Genomic DNA, 17,065 nt, shown 5'->3' on the forward strand with positions numbered 1-17,065 from the left:
GCCTATAAAAACAGGAGATGTGGGTACATAAGTTTGCTAACTTTCAATCAAATTTTCACATTTTAAGCCATGGCTATTTCACCCTTATGAAACATTTACTGGCTATGTAAACAGATTTATGAGCCTAAGTAGTCTATAAAAATGCATGGGATATTTTAAAAGCCAACTCACTTGTTCTTGCTCAAAGATTTTTGATAAACAGTTCCGGCAGCATGTAAAGGGCTTCATGCGCTACTAAATGTTTGGATAGCTGGCTCATAAAAATGAGGGCTCAGGTGAACGCGAACCGACTAGACTATAAAGTAGTTGTTATGTATTTTGCACAATAAGATCAAGTCACTTCTGTGCATACACAGTCTCTTAATTAATTGTTGTACGACTTGTCTTTAAGAGGTGGTTGCAAACATGTAGTCCTTCACTGAACTTCTTCAATTTTTCTTTGGTCAAGGATAAATAAAGAACCCCATACAGCATCACAATATTCTAGTGTACAGTAACATGCACTCAGTATTGGTCTACTTGACCAAGTGATCATAATACATATGCACAGCACATATTTACATAAAGCACAACAATTATAATTTCAATGGCTATACATCATTACTGGAAAAGTAGATACATGTACGTAGCTCTATTATAAAAGATACTGCCATTTGATATACAGTTATAGTGTATAAAATATGGTATATAAATAAATTTCAATTTACAAGATCAAAATGATGATTACATGGTTAGCTTGATTGATCTGATGTGAATATTTACAAAATATTACAAAACTGATAAAACATATACGTATTGTATTCAACAACATCTTCTTTGCCTTGTAACAAATATTGGGGAGTCCAAAGTGATAATATTGGTATTATCATCTCCATGAAGCTTTAGTAACCTTGTGACAGCCTATATAAATATCAATATGTACCTACTTAGATATGATCACAGTGTAACTTAAATTGCATTTGCTTTCTTCATAGTTTTGTATGCAAAATTAAAATTAATCCCAATTTTTTTACTACTATCAATTGTCAGGCTTTTCTGGAAATAGGTGATCTTTCATCGCTGTTACTCCACCAATATTAGGTGATTATTTCACCCGTTAGAGCAGGTTTAGTGACCACGTTTTGTTGCCTAGCAACCTTCTATGCTCATGACAGTGACAATATGAAAGATGCATACTTTAAAACTTAACTGAGGTGTCATTACCAATCAATACAAAGTCATTGATTATTTGATCACAACACAGCTAGTATATCTTTCTAATTTTCACGTCACCATTGTAGTGTAGTGGTTGCTAATAAGAATAAATGAAATGGTCTGGTCTCCCGCAAAGCATGAAAATGATAGTCCCATAAGCTTCAATATGTTCTAATGCCTCTCAAAGGACACCAGATGTTGTGCAACACATAATAAATTAGTATTCATTACTATAATGTGAATACTTTAGCTTGTGTGAAAATTGTCTATTAATGGGTAGGCAATGTCGTAAACGAATATGTGGTCGGTAACAACATACACTAACATTTTAATAGGCAATGCCACATGCTAACATTTGACACACTCTAACATTAGATAGGGAATGAGTTGGATAGGCAAAGTCACAAGGTAACATTTGACAGCAAAAGTCAGATCCTAACAATTGATAGGCAACACCATAGGTGAACATATGGTGGCAACTAGGGAATGCCACAGGTAAATATATGATAATTAACAACACACTTTAGCATATCAAGAAGTGTGGCTGTGGCTTAACAAAGGGCAGCTTTCTGTTGCAGTTTTACAATATGAAGTGTTTATAACTAAGTAGAAACACCTGTGGTAAGCTATGAATTTGTGTGTGTGTGTGTCTGTGTGTGTTGCACTGGCAGCGGTTCACTATGGCACTTGTACTTGTACGTACATCTTCATTAATCAGCAGGTGCCTACTTTATTGCACATGATAGGCCCTATATGAGCAAATAAAGTCTCTATAACAACACATAATCTATAGGTGATCAAAATTTTTATTTGATGGCAGAGGTAATAATTATCTTCACAGCCTTATATGGATTGCCTTTCTGCAGAGCATTATTGTAGATCAGAAAAATGATTCAGCAAAGTGGAAAGACCACCATGTTCTAATGAAAGATTAGTGATAATTAATCCACGTATAACAGTTAAGCTGTGAAAAAAGGATGTGAAGTCAAAGGCAGCGGCCAGGCATGGTGTTAATGCCAATAAATTTTAATAATGGTGGTGTGCAATAAACATTATTGCAGCCATTTCTTGGTTGCCATCTTTGATTTTACAACTTTTTCACCAAGGCTGCACCTTTTTTCACAGCTTGGCTGTTTTTGTGTGGATTTCATTTCTTTTCGTACTTTATAAGGCCATGCAGCCTCTATATGGCCAGGGATTAGGGGTTTATTTTTCCCACATTTCTTCTGATCTATACAGACACAATGATGATTATTGAAGACAGAAGTTATAATTGTATTGTAGTAGCTAAAGTAACACTATTGTGATACTCTAATAGAAAACGCATATAATGTTCTAGAATTTCCATTAGTATATAGCTAAGCTTACCCCTTATTGAGTAGATTTTAGCTAGAACTTTCATTTAAAAAGTAGAAATTAGGTGAAGTGAACAGCTGTGATAGCAGTGGCTCAGTGGTTAACTCATTCATGGCAAAATTTTCAGGGACCATTGGCCGAATTGCCGAATCGCATCATACTAACGTTCCAATACACAGAACTACTTAGTAACCATACCATAAATCGGGAAATTTTCGTTCGAGATAATTTAGTTTAAAAAAAAAAATTTTACCAGCGAATTTTTCTGTACAACAAATAATTTAGTGCGCTAAGCAGAAAAATGAGCGCGTGCAAGACATTGAATGAGTAATTGTGATGCCGGATGCCCGGCTGTGACAGAGGTTAGCCTCGACATGGCCAGACCCTTTCCGCGCAGCCACTAGCTTATCAATTGGAAATTATAAGCGCCTTGTAGTGCAGCGCTTATAATTTCCAATCGATAAGTGGTTGCGTGTAAAGGGTTTGGCCACACGAGACTAGCCTCGACCTGACTTGCGGCTACAGTGGCATGCAAATTTATTCTGGCAGATATTGGAACCCTGAATGACGGTTGGCTATTAGCCTTTCTTCTCCAACAGCGTACTCATTCCTCAAGTGTTTCGACTTTGGTTTTGACAACTCGACCTCCAAAACATATTTCATAAATAGAAAATATTCAAGAGTGAAATATTTCACGTAATTTATTTTCGTTGGTGGAGGCAACCACGAAATATTCTTACTGTCGGAAATTTCCCGATCTACGGTATATCTAAATACTCACTATAAACTAAGGAGGTTGACTAGCTATGTTGTTTTTGTTTACATAACAGTAACCACAACAAAGTTATCAAACTACAAAGTCTAAACTTTGGTAAAAACCAGTCTGAACAAACAATGGAATCCCAACCAACTATCCTACCTCATCTCTTACTGTCGATGAATCAATGGTCTGGTCCTGTTTGTATGCTTTTCCAAATGGCACTAATCCTGAAGTTTCCAAACTTTGAGTTCAGCACCTCCTTGATGTAGTTACTTGTAGTACTGTACCAGTTTCCAGAGAATGTCTGCTCTCACTCACTTGTCTTATGAGCCATCTTTTGACAGGCAAGGCCCCTTGCTGCTTAGCTCCATGGTTGTGTGGTACCCCTTCAACTACTTTGCTTAAGAAGGGTGGAGGTGTTCACCATATTGTCCCATTACAGTGCAATCCATCAAAACAGCTGGTTTCTTTGTGATTTGTCCCATTTTTGCTGTTGCGCATGCATATCTACACTTGTGTCCGCTATGCCACGTTGGGGATAAAGCAGCCGACTGTTGAATTTACCTGTCTCCGATGTATAACACTTCCTTTGTTATCAGCTGATAGTTTTCAACTTGAAGAACAATTTAACTCGCCTATATATTGTAAAAGGTTACACTTTGTGCTATTATGTAACAAACGTGTACTAGTCCGGGAAGGAACCAGTTATCCCAGAAACGGGACCTCTATGGGAGTGTCCATTTCAGTACTAGCGCATCTTGCTATGAAATGCTTTTTACAGGTTATGGCGAGTCTAAACTTTATTCTATAAATGAGTTATGCCATGCCGCCATATGGCAGCAGTGGCCATTGTTCAAATGCAGGTAAGTTTATTTTCTCAACATTTTTCATGCACTTTTTACCGTGCAGTGACTGTTCTATTAGAGTATCTTAACCCCACAGTTTGCAGTTGCTTGGTTTTTGCTTTATAACTCTGTAGCTGTTACTTCTTTGTTTTTCTAACCACTAAAAGGCAATACTATAATGGCTAGCCTATGTACACACGAAATTTCAAGTTATTCCCATTAACGGTTTACCCTGTAGCCATGACAAAAGCTCAATATTATTTTATGAGAACAAACATTCATAGCACCGTGGATATACTTATCAGATTCCTTGCAAAGTTAGTACATGAATTCACCTTTATACGCTCTTTATCTGTACCAAATTTCAAGGTAATTGATATGCATTTGCTTTTTCATAATGATTTTTGCAAAGTGTGTGAAAATAGGCCATTTAGGAAATATGAAAAAAAAATTGAAACTTAATGCATGCATGCATGTTTTCTACATATATGGCTATTATTGTATGTACACATATAAGTATAATGTAGACTTCATGCTTACCACTGAAATTATCTTCTCAAAAATGGCTTCCACCTCATAGCCATCTTTTGCTGACGCTTCCATAAACTCAATAAAGTCAAATTGTCTGACCATCACCTTAGCCTGTGTTCTTATCCCTCGACTGATGTTAGCATGATTTTCAGACTTTGATCATAAAAAATAGAAACAAATATGTGATTGTATATTGAAAAATAAATTTTATTATACAAAAACCTTGTTTTCTAGAGTGTGGTAGTTCACCAGTCCTGGTGACTACATATAAGGGTAGACCTTCTTAGAATGTGCAGTGAACTATTAGGGTAATGTCTCGATATAGTGCCATTTAAGCAAGTTTCTAGTTTATGTACATAGCTTTATTGCAGGTTGGTAGTAAGTTTGGCTCAAGGATTGACATAGGCTTAATATCAGCCTAAGCACTGGAAACATTCCCCCATGTTCAGCACCCTAACTACGTGAGTATATCTGTACAAAGCATTGCAATCATCCTTGGCCTGTCCATTGTATTCACAAAGCCATAAACATTTCTACAGACCAACAGAAATCCAGCTATTTTGAATGAGTCAATAAGTTGAGGACAAGTTGGAGTAGAGCTCGGTCACATGTGTTATTATATGAGTCATGGTAAGAAAGAACTTAGAACTTTCTACGTACGTACAATACTACTGGGTTCCAATGCTTGAAATTAGCAGGCAGAAACGTTGCAGGCAGAAACGTTAGGACATAGAGTGTGAACAAAAGCATATTTGATCAGACACTTGTACAAGCTTGCTGTCTTGAAACACTGTCAAGTTTGATATGCTTTTGTCTGGGTGAATTTTCTACCAATAGTACGTCTGAAAAAATGTAACAAGCTCAGACAAACACCGATTTTAGTCAGAAAATGTCAGACGCCTAACCATTATTTCAAGCACTTAAAAGATTTTTCAAAGCAAACAGCTTAGTACACTAAACTCAAGTCATTAGCTACTGGAACAACACCCACCACTTATATACAGAATGTACATACCTTGTTACCAACTAGCAAAACTGGTATATCTGTAGAGGGCAGGTGTTGCTTTAGCTTCTTCACCCAACGACTTTCTACATCATCCAAACTGTCTTGATCAGTCATATCAAACACCATTAACACAGCATCAGCATCACGGTAGTAACTCTATGTGGGAATTAATATTATAGTCTGGCTCTAAGTACATACAAACTAACAGTATAACTACACTGTTAAAATGAAGAGTAACCACAACTCTCAAGGAGTTCCCAGTGTAGGGAGGATTTAACACCCCTGGAGAGTAACCATTACTCTAAAGGAGTAACTGGGGAGTAACACATGCTCTGAAGGTGGTATCGCTTACTCTTCAGAGTAATGGTTATTCTCTTCAGAGTGTTGGTTACTCTCCATGGGGTGTTAAATCCTACCTACACTGGGAACTCTCAGAGTGGTAGTTACTCATTATTTTTAACAGTGTACTACTAAATATAAGGTTAGCAGATTTTGCCCTGATATATTGTAAGATTGACAGCAGAGTAAATTCATGAAACATTTGAGTACCAAACAGCTAGGCCTATTATACCAATTTGTTTTCATCTTACAGTCTAAATAACATACACTTCTCGTGATTGGCCAGACCTTTTATTTATGATGCCTCTTGCTGGTGAGATAAAAGCTGGTAAAGTTCCATAGAAGGTTTCATTCCACAAAACTTTAACAGGTTAGGCTTACTGGCTAGCCTTATGTTGCAGAACAAAGATAACAAGACATTTCTTACTATGTACATAGCACATTTCTCTGCAATCAGCTACATATATGTATGTGAGGTCTGTTTAGCTATTAAGATTACACAACTGATGGAACCCTACCAGACCCATTTGTTCATCACAAAGAAAACAAGGAAGTGGGTTATACGTATATGATATATGATTGGGCCAACTGAAATATGAGATAAGTGAAGATTTTTATTACTATTAATAGTGACTAGCTACATTGTCATTATTTATTAGATGTTTACTGATTTGATTTTAACATCACTGCAGATATGTATACTGGCTGCCACCTTGATATCATGAACATTTTAAACGAATGTTGTGCCTTAATTGTTTTCCTAGATTGTCTGCTTTGGTATATGTAGATAGCCACTTACTGTGCATACACTGTCAAATCTTTCTTGTCCTGCAGTATCAAACAGGGTCAGTGAAATGTTGACTTGCTTTGAAAGATGACGGACATAGCAACGATTGTGATCAACAGCAATCTGAATGTATATTGCTAAGGAAATAATATCTACATGTAATGTAATTGGTACATACATACAGTATTACACTGTTAATACACAAAAATTATATTGTAACAATGTAACTAGCTATAGTTGAGATGCAATTATTACATAAGATGAAAACAATGTACACATACATATATCATAATCAAATTTGCTATTATATTATGTAAAGTATACATTAACTACAGTTATGGATTACAAGCTACAATACCACTAATACAAAAATTGATTGCCTTATGTAAAGTATGTCTATACGTTCTAAACAATTGCAATGCAAAAAATACAATTACAACTATGTAGGATACAGTCACTGCAGCTTGCCAGAAATACTTGTGCAGGAATCGTATTATGAGAGATGTCTTTCCTACTCCACTGCTACCCAACAGTATCAACTTCATGGGAATCATGTTAGGAAGTTGCTCCGATGACTACAGAAAAGAACCTTGTTTTAAAATCCAGGCAGTTAGTAAGTATAAAACATTGAGGGGCTATCAACAACTCTATGAGTACACAAATGAATTGGTTAGGGAGGGATTTAGTTGCTTGTATGCTTTTTATGTTGGTTGAATCAGATAATCAGATTTAAAGATATCATGTGGTCAGGTAGAAACAGAAGCTGATGAAATGTATGAGAATTGTTTTCATACAGCTACAAGGTGTGTTCAGGTGAAGTGTTAGCCACAGGTAAATATTGAACTACAGATTCAATATTGCACATGCACAAGTGTAAGGAAAAATTAGGAAGCTAATAAGGATCATAAATAGTGCTTAAACGAGGGAGATGATAACCTAAAGTGCAAATCTAATTTCTGCTACTTTAGCCATTTTGGTAAATGTATGGGGGCAAACTGTATGATCTAACTTACTTTTTATTGTGATTAGTTTATTTCTTTACTCTTGCTAACATTTTCATAACACACACAATTCATCATTATAATGAACTTCTGTAACACTGACAACAATGGTGTCAGACATACATATGAGCCTATGAGGTTATAATTGCATGACAAAAGATATTCCCATACCAATTACTAGGTAGCCTTATAGTTTTGATTGTGTTCTGTCAGTTCTGCAATACATGAACCTTGCCAAATTACTCTGCTTATTTCAGCTGTTAAAGGTGTGATGCAAAACGTATGGAAAACACAGAAAGTTATTGACATCATTGTACTGCAAACAAAAACAAATGCGACACAAAGGTGGAGAAGGGAAACTCCAGAGCCTACTGTAGCATACTAAATACACAACCAGGTCAAAGCCACATTAAACTGTAATTAAAATCAAGCACATATCATTTGAGTTAAACTTGTCTAAAGCCATCAGTTAGTAGTTAGTTAGTCAAGTTGAGATCATGAATGTTTGCGTTTCTGCAAATAATATTACCCAGAAAACTAGCCTCATCCTTCCTTCATGATGTCATCCTTCCTTCATGATGTCTTGGCATTACTGGCCCAAAAATGCATTCAGGGTGAATCCAAAACACTTCTGATTAATTTCTACAGATTATTTTTTATATTATGGAGTTTTCTACTACTGACTAACACTACCATACAGTACAACCATTCTGTATAAGACACTTACTGTTTCTATGAAGTTAAAGGGACAGTACGTCGGTATTGTTTACATGGTGAAGCTGTTTAAGTTTATGGTGTAACATTACTTCTCGTAAATAATAAAGTAATGGGCAAAGTTTGTAAATGTTGCTTAAATCTTCCACTCCTACTGCTGTGAAGGCATAGCGAGACACAGTTGTATGAAATTAATGCTACACAACAATCTATGTTCATATATCACAACTAGGTGAATGGTCAGACTGATTGTCATGAGGTGCCTGTTTATTGTCTGCTACAGTGCTGTGCAGCTGGAATTGGAATATATACAACTGGCTAACTATAGTGTTGTACAAGAATGGATCCTGCCATTCCTGGTGTACTTGCCATAAAAGTGCATATAATTCTGGTTATGCAATGATTTCACTGGCAGCGAAATAATGCGGAATTGAACGGCTTTGATACTGACGCACTGTCCCTTTAAGTGGAGAGTCGATTATCTGAAATAATAATTATGGGGGAGTAGTGATACTGGAGAGTGGTGTTCATATGACTGCAGCATTCATTTCAGTGCAGTACAGAGTTTTGTTTAATTACTCTAATAGAGCATTCACATACTCTTATTAAAGCGGCATCCGGATAATTGACTTTTTGGTAAATCGATGTTCAGATAATTGACTCTCTATTGTAATTTGTAAACTCTAATCTTAGCATCCATCCATATCTTCTGTATGAAGTTTTAGTAATACTTTGCATCCGATGGCACCTTGGATGGATACAGACTTGGCCCAAAATAATAATATGCTGTCTTGTGACACACTGAATGTTGGGACTCTGGAATTCTAATACAGCAGCTACAATCTATCATAATTCATGCACAATTATGAAACACTTACCTTGAATGTTAGTATATGTGGTTGTAGTTAAAATGCATATCACCAGTTAGATCTATGTAACAGCATAGGTAGCATGTACTGTCTATGTGAGCCAAGACCATTTAGATTAACTTCAAAACTTTGCGGTTATTATGATTGGAGCATTCACCACATAACTATTACTCTTGTAGCCTTTCACTGGATATGGTTACGCAAAAGACTTGGCTGCCATGTGGAAACTTTTTTACTAAATTCCGGCCGCTCTATTATTAGATAGTCTATCAAGAGCACAAACGATTTTTTTATGCTAATAACATCTTTAGTAAATTGTGGCAACAAAATTGTAAAGTATCATAGTTGGTCCAGCTAATTTGTGGTATCTAACATTCAGAGTAAGCGATAAGACTTTGCACTGGATATCATGTTAATTGTGTGTGAAGTATCTACAGCTTGTAGAATTCTAAACTAAAACAAGCAGAATGATCAAGACAGTTGACTGCTGTATTAGGGTATTTTATGTAAAGTCTGCGCCTGTGTCTACATCTGCTTCCTACCTTTTTCAACTGCTCCAGTTTCACTTTCTGTATATGCATACATGCATATACTGTATGTGAAAATGTTTGGAAATAACAACATGTATGTATCTTTTTGGCTGTCTCAAACACTGGCACAAGTGATTACATACACATGCAAAAGGACCACTAGGCCTGAGTGCACGTGTGTATATTTCAGGCAAATCACAAGTGCTCATGTTTCCACTAATATACCAGGGTAGTTCACTTGAGTGACTCACTTGCATGTGTGGGAAACTGCAGGTTTGTGGGATCATGTGGATTTTGATTGTGGATAACGTATGTAAGGTTGAACGAAAGCATATCAACACAAGAGTGCAAAATCTTCAATTGTGAGTATGCAATTAAGCATAGAAAACCTCATAATAATGTCAGAAGTGCAGGTACGTACTTTACTAGCCATGAATAAACTAATGTAGTGAATGCAATTCCAATGGCCAAATTGCTTAAGCACCAAGCCCAGTACTATCTGCCACGTGTCAATTATCAAAGCAATATAAAATGGAAACCCGAGCTCATAATGATGTTTTCAGTGTACTAAACTTTATAAAACTAAATCCTGTGCAGTGTCACAATATTAAAGCAGAGACATAGTTTCAACAAAGAAATCTGCTAATTTCTAAGAATTCCTGGAATGCATTAACGAGAAATGGTGGTAGTATATCAAAAATATATACCCTCCCTAGGAGGGCTATATTTTTTATATACTACTTCCATTTCACCGATAGCAGTGCTATATGGTATTTATACATGTTCTCTTCCCTTTGAAGTGAGGTGTGAAAGTGATATACATAACTATACTATAACATAAAGCACATACCAGCTGTAACCTTGATACCACATCATATTCACTAAGGCAAACATTGCTAGCACATTTGCTATCGTCAGTAGCTGAAGTTACGCTACAAAGGATATTGACTGCTGCCCTTCTTCTTTCCACCTGCTGTTCAGTTTCAGTAACTCCAACACGAGACTTAGTAGAATACATGGTTGGTGGCTAAGAGTTTAACACAATAACTGATTATAGCATGGTATCAGTGAATTATGAATACCTAATGCACAATTACATGCTTTTAAAATTTACAGTGAGTTTATTTACCATGTGGGCATCAGGGGTGGATCCAGAATGGGCAGGGAGGAGGTCAAAAGTGAGCATGTCCTATTTTCAAAATAGACTGAAATACAGGGGTGTAGACAGACTTTTTACAACAGTATACTTAGGTAGTATACCTCAGTGTGCAAAGCATGCCAACATAGCAGGGTCTAGGAGCATGCCTGGAAATTTTTGAAAATCAGACCTACACTGAATCTGAGAGTGATTTCAGCCATTTATCACAGTACAAATAATAGTTTATTTGACTGTTGTATTAGGGTGACTGCTCTATTACGGTGTTTCAGTCTTGATATTTATATATAGTACTAAATAACTGTCACCTTAAACATTAGTCCCCAAACTGAATGTGAGGCTGATTTCAACAGTTTATTAATATTTTTCTGACAGCTATAATAGGGTGACTGTTCTATTAGAGTATTTCAATTTTTATGTTATATTGTACAATTGTTGATGCCTGACCTGGTTCTGTGTTCTGGCCACGCCTCTGCTGAACTATGCTATACAGCCTGTACAAAACTTCTGCATTATGATGGTAGTAGCCAGACAGGATCCCATGCAGCTCCCATGAAAATGCTGAATAGTGATTAAATTTTGGTGTGTAACTAGCTATTTAGCAAACAATCAAAGAAAAGCTACTGTATGTTTTTAATAATTATAAGTATTTTGTTATTCATTATGCAAGTACTTATGTACTACACTCAAATATATTTAATTGTGTTATGATGTAGGCTTGCCATTGGAGCTACAGCATTCAATGATAGGGATTGGTGACATTTGCACAGCTACATGTCACACATAGGAAGATAAAACATTACTGGATGAGATTGTTATGACATCATACAGTATGGTAGTACTGTATAGTAGGGATCATGGAGGTTTGCACACTGTAAATTCAAATGGGTACAAATGACCCAAATTTTTGGGTTGTTTTACCTGCAATTCAAACGACCGATTTTTTGGTAGTAATGACCCAAGGATGTACTTGGTTATTTTAACTTTGTAAGATATAGTCATATTACCCAGATGTCCTAAAGTCTCTTCAACCTCTAGCCAAGTGTTTGAAATAACCTTGCCATCATGGTTATTTTAACCATCTGTGGTAAAATTAACTCACGTCACAAAATAATTATTTGTTTATTTGTTTGTTTACATTAAAATAACAAGTCAGTCATCATTAGTAATAACATACATTAATCTATCTATGACACATATTTGCAATAGTTGTTGCATCTTAATACTTTAAACATACCTGATCTTATAGAGTTTTCAAATTGTATATAAAAACCTATGTTCTCCATGTTCACTTTTGATTGTGGGGTGTAACACAAATGTTACAACGGCCAGTGTACTGTAAATTTAACCATGTAGCTGGTCATCTAATCTGTGCCATAGTAGACTTGACTATACAAACTGAAATTACCCAAAAAAGTTATTTCAACATCCTAAGTGAACAGTTATATTGACCTACCCTAGTTATTTTGACTGAATTAGTCCAAAAGCCAACCCTAGTTATAACCACTTTTAGATGGTCATTTTAACAAAAAAAGTTTGTATAAATTTACCCATGGAGGTTGAATTGATCCTTTTGAATTTACTGTGTTTGGGCTTTCTTACCCCAAAATATCGAGCCTTACTTTTCCTTCACAACAAGCTTGACAGTATTGGTTAAGCACAACCAAGCCCAAAATTCTTTCAGAGTGACTCCAAACCCTTCAACAAGTTTCTATGGAATTTTAAGTAACTGAATTTTCTACTTACTGACTGACTGACTGATGCCTTCAGCCAACATAACTTGACTATGGTTAACACTACAGGCTTGATTTCTTCACTATTCAATGTCACTTTAGCCTGAGATGTGCCATTTCACTAACCACAGCAGGTACAGTGTATGTATCACATTGTCCTCATTTGTGTCCCATTTCTTTCTCCACTACCATGTAGGTGTTGGTTTGCAGTAATGCGTAGTGACTTCACTACAGCTGGCTATCACAAGAACCACCTGTAATTTCTGTAATGCCTGGATTGATTGCAGAGGTGCTTCTCGTACTGTCTGTAATGCTGTATAATGGGTAGGACATACCTGAAAACAAAGCAGAATAGACGATAGCTGGAGTGCACATAATTATAATCGCTTCTTCTGGATTGATTGCAGAGGCACTTCTTATACTGCTCTTGTAGTGTGTAATGAACACAAAGCTGAAAATGAAATGGAATAGTACTATTGCTTTCCAGTAATTGATAGTTGAGGTATGCATTAAGTTGCTCAATTGATTTTTATAATATGTTTGGTCAGCGCTATTCCTTCCTTTGATGCAGCATGTGCTGGTTCATCAGTCATAAATTGTTACAAAAAAGAAAATAAACAAGTGTAAGGAAAATTATTTTGTATTTACAGAAATAAAGAGCACTGAAACAAGGGTACCTGCAGCTATATCAGTGGATATTTAATCCCTACTTCACTCATGGCTATACTCTACACACAAATGAAGTAGGAAATAAATGTCCACTAGTATAGTGGCAGGCGTAGATGACCACCCTTGTTTCATTGCTTTTTACTTCAGTGATCCCTACCCAAATATAATTCCTTGTACTTGTATGTATCTAATCCAAATACTGCCACTTATTGGTTAACCGTCTACTGTTGCCAGTAAAGTTTTCTTTGCTACTTTTCTTGAAATGCCATGGAGCAATGCATCCCTACCCACTTGCTTTGTCACTGCCTTGGTGCTGTAGCATATTCAGTGGGAGCGATTGACTGCTAAAAAGCTGTCTCAAGAAACTGTCATTACTGATGTGTATGTATTGCTTGTTGTAGGCTTATGAGGAGCCATGTCCTTTTATGATTGTTGGTTAGTGTTTGGCTTAAAGTATCAATTTACGTTTTGGTCTTGCAGACAATCTGGGCTATAATCGAGGGTCAACTGCTGCTAGCTCTAGTACTGACCCTTCACATGAATGCAAGGTTATGGGGAACATATAGCAAAATAACTGGCCAACTGGAATGAAAACTTTCCATTTATTTATATCATGTGGTCGGTACAAGCACATTCATATTGAAAATAAAAGGCTTCTTCAAAGGCTAAGGATTATGCTTAAAGGCTTCTTTAAAGCATGATGCAATCAATGAGGTAATGATGAAAGGCTTCTACTACAACACAAATCGTGTATATATATGCTGGCTTTGTCCCCAAACTTTTTATGTTCATGTAAAGGGTCAGGCACTACTAGTATTGTTTCTCAGTGGGTCAGTAGTAATGATCAGGTTTTGACACTGATAATAAATAACAGTGTTTTAATTATAGTGTTAATCATGTATCACAGCCATTGTTATAAAAGCATTGTGTGTAACAGTCCCTAATAAATTTGTGGTTCACAAAAATTAACTTAACATACACAGGATACCTCATTGTGGCTGAAGCTCTGTCTGCTATTTAATTTATAAGTGGTTCTTTGTGGTACATAACCAGGTTTGGAGCCACATTGTAGACCCACTCCAGTACTCTATAACATTTATATACAAATAATCGGAAGCTATGTATTTGCACAATGCTTACTTCCTCAGTTGGTTCAAATGTCTCTACTAGAGAACTATCTGCTCCCTTGAAGCCGGTTGTAGTGTTGTTGAGTGAAGAAGAGAGATATTCACTAGATATACTTTTGCCCATTACTTTTACATAGTAGTGATAAGCTGGTACAGGAGTTGTTCCATGTGATCTGTGACGGCAACCAGAAGAAGTGCTTTCTGTGTGGGATCTATTAGCAGTGATATCAGATTGACTTGGTAAAAAAGAGGACAATTGAGGTACGATATCGGGCATGCTGGACACGCTTGCTGTAATGTGATCTGTCAGCACAGTTGGTGAGTCTGATATGCTAGGACATCCTACACTAAGTGTTTCATGGCTTATCTGACCAAAGACAATTTGATAATGTTGTTTGAGTTTGACTGACAGTTTTTCGTGTGGTTCATACAATTTTGATGTTTCATCCAGTACATCTAAAAGCGTCTGTAGAGCAGACAAACCTTTGCCCATTATAGAATGATTCACTAAATATTGCTTTCTTTCTGCTTCTTCGAGACCATTTCGCGGATTCTCCAGGTATTGAAGTTTTTGTAGAGTCAACCATCGCTTCTTATGTAGCAGTGGAATAATTGTACCCAAGTCTATAAAACTCACGATTTCCTGACGTAATTCACGAAACACTTGGTTTGCGGCACGATCTTCAATAGAGCTCATGTTGTTTGTAAACAAACCTCAAATTCGTGACTTTCTTTTTGAAGGTGCTTCCCGATCTGATAACTCAGAGCGTCATCGAAGCCACACAAATACTAACTTCCTGCCTGCACAAACATCTTGTTCTATGGGGTCCGGATCCAAGGGTGGGTACGGTATGGGGGTATCCCCCTCTCCCCGACTATAAGTCAGTCAAATACTCTAATAGAACAGTCACCGCTTATAAACACCATTAACATGAAGAATCCTCTACAGTTGTTGAGCATGAAAGCTTACACCTGCAGCACCATCTCATGGCCATGAGCACATGCATTTAGCCTGCTAGGAATATGAAATGCACATGACCCTTTGTATATGCCATTCTTTTAAAGCATATAGCTGAACTATGTCACTAAACTACTCACGACTGCCACTGATCCAAGCACTGGTCCCTATAACTTTTGCAGACTACTTAGAAAGCATAATAGAGATTTGTATATGTAATATGATGGATGCTTGTGGTATTCAGGATTAATAGTGTAAGCATTGTAAACAAGAAGAAGTAAAATAGTGAGAGGTGAAGCCGAGCACTATTTCCTTCCTGTTTACAATGCGAGAACTATTAATCCCAAACTGAATACCACAGCCATCTGTCCTAGGCCTATATATTACAAATTAATCCGACAACCAAACCAACTATTACCAAGACTTCGAATTCCAAGAATCCTTTATTTTGGACTCTTGCTATTACTAAGCAACAGAAATTCTAAAAATAACCACTGCAAAAGACCAATCGCACTTAGTAACCATTGCTATGGTCCCAAAGTGATGTTTACCTTAGCAACCATATTGTTGCTAGGGGCATCTATCACTATGGTAACACTGTTTGTCAAATCAGACATTTACTTACAATAGAAACATACCACACTATTTTAGCCAATCAGATTAGTATTACTGATTAATACTAATTCTGATCTATTGGTTAATTATTGCTTAACGTATTTCAAAATAATACATCAAGGTGCTATTGAGAGTATCATATTGTAACACATTCATTTGTCGGAGTAAGATATTAAAACTACTCTACATAAAAGTTTACTCCTAAAACATATAAAACACCTCATAATCAGCTTCTGGTGTGCTTCCCCCTGCTCCATATGCTTACTAACCCCTTGATCTGCCTCCTAGCCCACTGTAATGCAATCATCCCACAGACACATTCCTCATCAACAGATTCATATAAATTCAGTTACTTTTCCTGTACAATCTGTGATTGGAATAGTCTCCCTATCAGAATCATTGAATCAAATTCCCAGGAATCATTTGTATCAAACTTGAAAATTAATGTGTACATGTGTGTAGGTAATTTTTGGGCTGGCCCTCATGCATAAACTGCCAGTCCAGTAACTAAATTCAAATCACTAACTAGAGTTAGCTCATCATGATGATTAGCAATAAAATTGGCTTGCTACACACTTTTGGGTAAAAGATCAAGGACTTCTAATAGGGCACGCAGTTACAAATTCTAGAAGTTATCAGCTGCAGGTTGCTACTCATACAACCAATTGATAAACAGCTGGAGTCTGGGGATGTTTCCCTTAGATGATGACTGTGTTTCCAGACACCAACAGGTTATTATATATATAGCTATATTGCCAATTATCATGAGAATGACATTGGGCATGATCAGTGAGCATAATTAGTAGTGATTTTTCAAGGTACTGTGCTGCTCATAATGTATATAGCAAAATATACGTACTCATACCGCATAATGA

The 17,065-nt window shown here is 36.5% G+C and overlaps 1 protein-coding gene across 2 annotated transcripts; it reads right to left on the reverse strand.

Annotated features, from left to right (window-relative positions):
• Positions 1-474: 474 nt before the first annotated feature.
• On the reverse strand, positions 475-15,457 carry LOC136269329 (uncharacterized). Of its 2 annotated transcripts, XM_066064880.1 has the most exons (8): positions 14,631-15,457; positions 14,479-14,577; positions 10,783-10,959; positions 7,271-7,393; positions 6,831-6,941; positions 5,702-5,848; positions 4,696-4,839; positions 477-900 (listed from the first exon to the last, which is right to left on the reverse strand). In XM_066064880.1, the coding sequence occupies exons 1-8, from the start codon at positions 15,312-15,314 to the stop codon at positions 802-804; spliced, it is 1,584 nt and encodes a 527-aa protein (XP_065920952.1). In that variant the 5' UTR covers positions 15,315-15,457; the 3' UTR covers positions 477-801. The 2 variants fall into 2 exon arrangements, with proteins under 2 accessions (XP_065920953.1, XP_065920952.1); XM_066064881.1 differs by lacking the exon at positions 14,479-14,577 and having other exon boundaries at positions 475-900.
• Positions 15,458-17,065: the final 1,608 nt, after the last annotated feature.

Source organism: Dysidea avara, chromosome 10 (assembly GCF_963678975.1).
Source record: "Dysidea avara chromosome 10, odDysAvar1.4, whole genome shotgun sequence".
Classification (NCBI taxonomy): Eukaryota; Metazoa; Porifera; class Demospongiae; order Dictyoceratida; family Dysideidae; genus Dysidea; species Dysidea avara.